This window comes from Gekko japonicus, unplaced genomic scaffold (assembly GCF_001447785.1).
Source record: "Gekko japonicus isolate JY-2015 unplaced genomic scaffold, Gekko_japonicus_V1.1 scaffold505, whole genome shotgun sequence".
Classification (NCBI taxonomy): Eukaryota; Metazoa; Chordata; class Lepidosauria; order Squamata; family Gekkonidae; genus Gekko; species Gekko japonicus.
Window position 1 is genome coordinate 213,202 of NW_015169788.1, and position 6,608 is coordinate 219,809.

The 6,608-nt window shown below is 51.0% G+C and overlaps 1 protein-coding gene across 1 annotated transcript in view; it reads right to left on the reverse strand.

Moving 5' to 3' along the window:
- The window catches only part of LOC107115302 (speriolin-like), a 5,761-nt gene extending 1,574 nt beyond the window's left edge, over positions 1-4,187 (reverse strand). The window contains exons 1-2 of the mRNA XM_015416984.1: positions 3,968-4,187; positions 1,581-1,720 (exon numbers count right to left, since the gene is read on the reverse strand). Of these exons, the coding sequence (XP_015272470.1) occupies positions 1,581-1,703 (123 nt within the window). The 5' untranslated portion in view covers positions 1,704-1,720; positions 3,968-4,187. The remainder of the gene's footprint in view (positions 1-1,580; positions 1,721-3,967) is intronic.
- Positions 4,188-6,608: the final 2,421 nt, after the last annotated feature.

Sequence of the window (6,608 nt, forward strand, 5' to 3'; positions counted from 1 at the left end):
AGGGGCCACGGGGCTCTTTTGGATTGCTAGGGGGGGGGGGGGGAACGTGCAGATCTGCCCTCACAGAGGAGGGAGAGCTTGTACCTGAAGGGGCTGCTTTACCTGGCTGCTTCTTGCTCCTGATGGCCTGACTGAGGGCTGCTGGGAGCAGGGGGTGGGTTTTGTTGCATGTGCCAGCCTGCTGGGCTCCTTACTGCCGGAGCTCTGCTCCTGTATGCTCCCACAGGAAATTACCCCTGAGTATACCCCAAGGACATCTGCATCGCTGGGGTTCAGGCAGTAGAATAATGTCCCCCCCATCCCCATTTTGCAACCATGAAAGCTACCTCTGCTGAACTTTAATGTCTGGGAGAACTGATCGGAGAGATGCCAGGCAGTAACCCAGACAGCCCGGCAGCCCCTTCCCTTGAAGTGTGGAGGCTGGCTGAGGAGGCCAGGGGGGCGTCTGGCAGGCCAAGGAGGATGTGGGGTCTGGCCTGGCAGGCAGCACAAGGAGGCCTCTCTGGGGCAGATTGGCTGGGGAGACGGGCAGGAGCAGGCAAGCAGGGGAGTGAAGACCAAAAGGGGGCACACAGCAAGGCCGGTGGGTGGGCGGGCCGGTGGGCCATGAGAGTGGAAGGAACAGTGTCCCACCCGTACCCATCCAAAGTGGATTACTGCAGACCTGTGTGCAATCCCAGTGGCTACAGCTTGCAGGCAACCCAAGAAGCTCACAAACTCCCCCCCCCCCAGGAGTAAAGGGCTCTTTCTTTCTCTGCACCCTTATTAGAAAAATACACAACAAAATCTTTAATCTGTCAGGTAGCCCTGTCATAGAACGGGGATGTGGAGGGGTGCACAGCCTCCTCCTCGTTCCCAGCTCATCCCTGTCTAGCTTCTGGCTGCTATCTCTGGCCTGACCTTGTTGTCGTTCTCCAGCTGCAAATTAACTTGCCTGGGAAAGTTAACGGCTTAGGCGCTTAGCTGCTTGCCTGCTTCTTGCTGCCCGCGCACGCAAAATGTACTCATTGGCTTGGGCTCATGGGGGGGGGGTAGTTTGATTACACTGTAATAACCATGTGTGTTTGCAATTGCATTGTCTATACTGTACTGTTGCTGTGTCTGTCAGATGTCTGTGTATCTGTGCATTTGGGACTCAGGGATTACTGCTGTGTTTACTGTTGTGTATGGCTGGCTGCACATCTCATGCTTGCCTATGGCTGGGGCCTGGACTACAGGACACGTGCCTCCCTGCACCTTCCCAGAGTGCCTCTGGACAAAGAAGACCAGCGCCATTGTACCAGTTGGGACACTTGGAGAAACGACAGGCTTTCCCACCATTGCTGAACTGTGGGAAACCACATAACTCTTCCTGCTATCTGGTTTTGGCATCACAAAGAAAACTTCCTTTATTGCCCGTTGTGGAGCAAGCACATCTCTGCAAGTCAAAGGTTGCCAACGGAAACAGCGTTCACACCTGACCACATGGCTCTATCTTTGAAGTCAGGGCAGAGCATCTGACTTCAAAGCTCCTCGGCAGAAGGGCGGGGCGAGGAGGAGAGGAGGGGAGGGGAGGGGCAGGAAGCAAAGGCTCCTCTCACCTGCTGGATTTTCTCTGGGATATCGCTGACGTTGAAACCATAGAGACGGACCCGGTCAGGAAAGATGGTGGAGAGGATCCTGCGGTCCAGCTGGAAGGCAATCTCCCCGACAATGCGCTCCATGGTCACCTGTTTGGAATCTGAAAGGACATTTGCACTCAGTGCAGAAATTGCCAGCCCCCCGCCGCCCCCCCCCCCCGTGCGCGCCTGCACAGCCTTTCCCTTCAGGGTCAGTGAAGGAGAGGTGCCCAGGAGGTGGATTTCTGGCGATGGTAAAAGACACAGACAGACAGACATGCTGCTCTTCACTGCTGCTTAGGGAAACCGCAGTGAGCCACGGTGTCAAATCTGTCTCCTGAGAAGTTGATGGGGGGAGCCTGGAATTATGCTGCCAAAGGCTTCCCCCAAGTCCTCTGGGTCTTCATTCTGTAGCTAAGCGGGGTGTTGCGGCTTAACCCTCCCTACAAAGGGCTTCTGTTTTCTGCCCAGGAGAACCTCCGCCTGCTAAAATGACAATCGTACGAGGAATCGTACCCACTCCGAGGTGGGTGAAGCGACTGACTCCCAACTTCATTCGCATTTTTTGTGTCTGTGATATGGAATTATTTCCTTCTGACGATTGTATCCCACAGGATCAACCCTCCAGATGTTCAAAGCAACTCTTACACAAAAGACGTCTTCAGAGAGAAAAACACCTCAGCGCCGTCCACCTCAGTTACCTCCCAGCCACACACATGCCTACGCGCAAAAGTGTAAGTCATCTCCCTACGCGTCTGGCTGGGCTGACTTCCCTTCCGTAGGGAAGCCAAGAGTTCCACAGGGAGAGACTTGGGGAAGGGGCACCGTTCAGGTGACAAGTTCCCAGGTCCACCGCGTGGCATCTCCAGCTGAGCAAAGAGCTCCAGAGGCAGGACTCAAAAAGCAAAGGCCTCTCCTGCCCAAGAGGGGAGGTGGCATTTCTCTCCACAGATCTATGGCCTGGCTTGGTGTGAGACAGGTCTGAGCTAGAGGGCCCTGGCTAGCCCACGCTTGTCAGATCTCGGAAACTAAGCAGAGTCCGCCCTGGTTCGTACTTGGATGGGAGACCCCCAAGGAATGCCAGGGTCGTGACGGAGAGGCAGGCAACAGCATATGGCCACCTCTGAATGTCTGTTGCCTTGAAAGCCCCACCAGGGGTTGCTATAAGTCAGCAGCAGGTTGAGGGCACTTTCCTCCACCACCACCAAGGCACTGTGACTGGCCTGGCCCATGAGTGCGGAGGCCCTGTGCATCCCACATGGCAAAAGGAAAGCTAAAATGCCTTAAGGACTCTCCGTAGCCCCTTTGGTGTAGTGGTTAAGTGTGTGGACTCTAATCTGGGAGAACCGGGTTTGATTCCCCACTCCTCCACTTACACCTGGCTGGATGACCTTGGGCAAGCCATAGTTCTGATAAGAGCTGTCCTTGAAAAAGAGCAGTTTCTGTCAAGAGCTCTCTCAGCCCCCACCTACCTCACAGGTGGGGAGGGGAAGGGAAAGGAGTCTGTAAGCCGCTCTGAGACACCTTTGGGTAGTGAAGGGCCATGGGGTATGAATCCAATCTCTTCTCTCTTCTTCTAATAATGATGCTTGAGTGTCAGGAAAGGGTCCTGTTCGAGTGCTCATCAGGGCCTGGAAGAAGAGAGCTTCCTCTCTAGCTAAAGGAGGGGGGAGCAGGTGGGTGCAAACAGAGCACTGAAGCTTAGATGTCGGAGAGAGAAGCTGACACCTCTCTGAGACTTGGCCAAGGCCTCTTTTGCGCTGCAGGATCTCTCCGTCTCTGGGCATCTGAGGTGTGGGTTAAGCATGTGCTGCCCTGTAGGGGTGTCACTGTGCCCTGCACCTGCACATTTGTGAATTAGGCCAATTCTACAAAACAGTCTCCTCCTCCTCCTTCTCCTCCTCCTCCTCCTCCTCCTCCTCCTCCAAAGGGAGCAGAGCCAGTGTAGGGAGACAGTCCCCCAGCGAGCGCTAGCTGGCCACTGAGCTTTGTAGCATTGCTATGCGGAGGGCGATTTCTTTTTCTGAAATTCACTGTTTCTTTTTAGATGGAGTCATTGTTTCCTCTTATTCTCTTTTAAAAGAGAGCCTTATCCTGGATTCCCCTTTGCAAAGAAATCAATGCACCCATTTCTACCTTCACCCCTTGCAGTTGTTTTACGCAGCATCCCACAAACTGGTGCTCTAACGGGAGGACAGGAAGGTCTGGGGAAGGCGTTGCCGGCCTCTGAGCTGTTGAAATCTGAGATTTGGCAGAGCCGCTCTCCCTGCCCCTTCTCTCTTCAAATTTCTCTTTCATCGAAACTAAACTGAGTTGAATTTTGTAGCCCTTGCATCTCATAGACTCGTAGCGTTGGCTGCATAACCTACCGTGATGTTTTCTGTGGCCCCGTCATGTAAGTTCGACTTCTTCTTCTTATACGGAAAGGTGTCCCGTGCTCCACGAGCACCCATGCAAAGCTCATACATACGCTCTGGTGTTGGTGGCTTTCATGGGTCACCTGTCCTGTAAGCATGTCGCTGTCGTGATTGCGTCACCCCAGTATGTTGTTGTGCAGGTATGCCCCTCACATCTTCCCGTCTCCATCAAGTGCGGGTTCTTTCTTTCAGCTAAGACTGTCGTTCCAGAGTGAGTGCAGAGCACGGCATTTGGTGTTCTATATTTTCCTTTCTCAGAAACTGCCGGGTGGCTCTTGGCATGCCAGAGATGAACGCAGTTGTAATTGGAGCCGTCCTTTGTGCCGTGTGCCCTTTCTCACGCGGACCATTCAGATTAAAAACACCTTTGTATTCAATTCCACCTTCATATGCTCTGTCATTTTCCTTGTTTGAACAACACTATAAATCCCTGTGGCGCGCTGCTTATTTGGACTGTTTCCACTTTAAAATTATACTCTGTGTTTATAAACTGGGTAGTTTCTGCTGCCACCAGGAATTTAAAGAAATTCTAAATCTTCTCTCTGTTTCTGCTGCGGGTAATGTGACCCAGGGTCTGGGCTTTCAGAGGTCTATGTGGCCCTGAGGAAGGATTGAACTGAATTCTGGGTTAAACTTAAACAAAATATGATTTATTGATTAAGGAACAAAAATAAGTTGCTGGTTAATTGTAACTGTTTTGGGGAAAGGAACTGGTAAATAAACTGGCGAGGTATCGCACACAGTCTTTTTGACAATAAGATCCCACTCTCTTTCACATAGGAAGCCACACTGGCTAAGCTCTTTGTATTATTGACTCTCTTCATAACTTTAGAGTCTCACAGACCCTTCTCGTAGCTCCTTCACACTTAAACTTTTAAAGACGTATATACTGAACTCTTTAAGTTTCCACACAGAACTCTGTCATCTCACTCACTGACTGACTCACTCTAAATCTGACCTCTCTATAACTCAGATTCACTCTGACTTCAAGACACACACACAGATTCACTCCAAACAACTCCTTCCACACTCTCAGTCATCCTCCAATCCCAGCACATCTCCCTCAATCACTCTACTCTACTGCACTCCAACCAGACATTTAAAGACACACACACACAGTAAAACAAGGCATCGTTACAATCCCTCATTTACTAACATGCTTATGGAGACTAATCTACGTGGAAGCTATAGTTCTGTTCGGAATTATATTTTATCTTTCATTTAGAGACTTATTTTAAAGTTTCTGTGCAAACCGGCTTTTCCGCTCTTGCCACTCTGATAAAAGGCACTTGCTTGTTGCTCCTCTTGGCCCATCTTGGGAGCAGTGAATTCCCTCCCTTGCTTTTTTGTCCTCAGTGACAGGATCTTTCCTTATGTTCTCTACCCAGCCAGGATTTTTGCACTTGGCTGCTCTGTGGGCTTGTTCCAAAGGATTTACTCCATGTCAGCTTTCACCTGCTAAATTCCGATTTTACAGTAGAGATAACTTCTAAAAGATTCAAATATTCTTTGGCTTATGAGGTGCTAATCAGAGAACAGAATTAATTGGGGAGGGGGCATGAAGAAGAGAGATGTTTCTCTGTCCTCTTGGGGAATACTTCTGTTTCTGCACCCGTCATTTCCTCCACCTTCTCAGTCGCCTTTTATATTGTGTTCTGCATTTCCTCCTGCTTTTTCCTCACATGCGCATTGCCTTTTTTGGTTGTTGTTGCTTCTGCATTCCCCCTCCCCCCTTCTGCTTTCAGTTCGCTGAATCCCCGGCTTTTCCGGATCTGGTTTTGCCACAGACATTTTTCTTGTTCTGCTTTCAAGTAGAGGGGTATTTCTGGTGCAGACATGATTCCGTGGATATTGCCTCATCACCCACCCTTCTCGCACCCCATTCCCACCCCTCTTTTTGTCAACCCCACCCTGTTGTTCCTCCCACTCTGCGCTTTCCGCCTTCCTGCCCACTTCCGCTCCAGGATTGCTAAACTTTGGTGGAGAAAGAAATGATTAGCAGGGGATGCTTTAAAAGTTTGGCTACAGTTAAAGGGGAGGTGGCAAACAGGCTTCTTAGAGACATTGGAAAGCTCGGGGGAAAGTGATGCTTTTCTCCCCCCCACACCCCACTTGTTCATTCTCTTGCACTCTCCCTCCCCAACTTTCAGTGACTGCTTTTGCCCTACATGTAGCAATGTGATCTCTAAGGATTTCACCTCATATTTTTCCATGTCCCTATACAAAGTGCCTTATCCTAGGGAGATGCCAGGAGAGCGGCTGCTGCCCGTGGAGTGCCGGAGAGGGCTCTTTACCAGCCAGGCTCCCAGTCTGGAGCCAGAGTGCCAGTGGTGGCTGCCCCTTGCCCGAGGCAGCTTCCCCCACCCCCAACCACCACCTTCCCCAAGCCCTCTCCATGCTTACTCTTGAAGAAAGTGAAGGGGGGGCACATAACCTTAGAGACTGTATAGAAATATTGATTTCTATAAACCCCTGCCTTCCCCTGGAATGTTTTGCTGATACCTTGCTGTGTTGCATTTCCTATTGAAGCCATATGGCCTGCCCATTTGGCCGAACCTTTACAGCCCTGCCATATAACCACCCATTCCTTCAC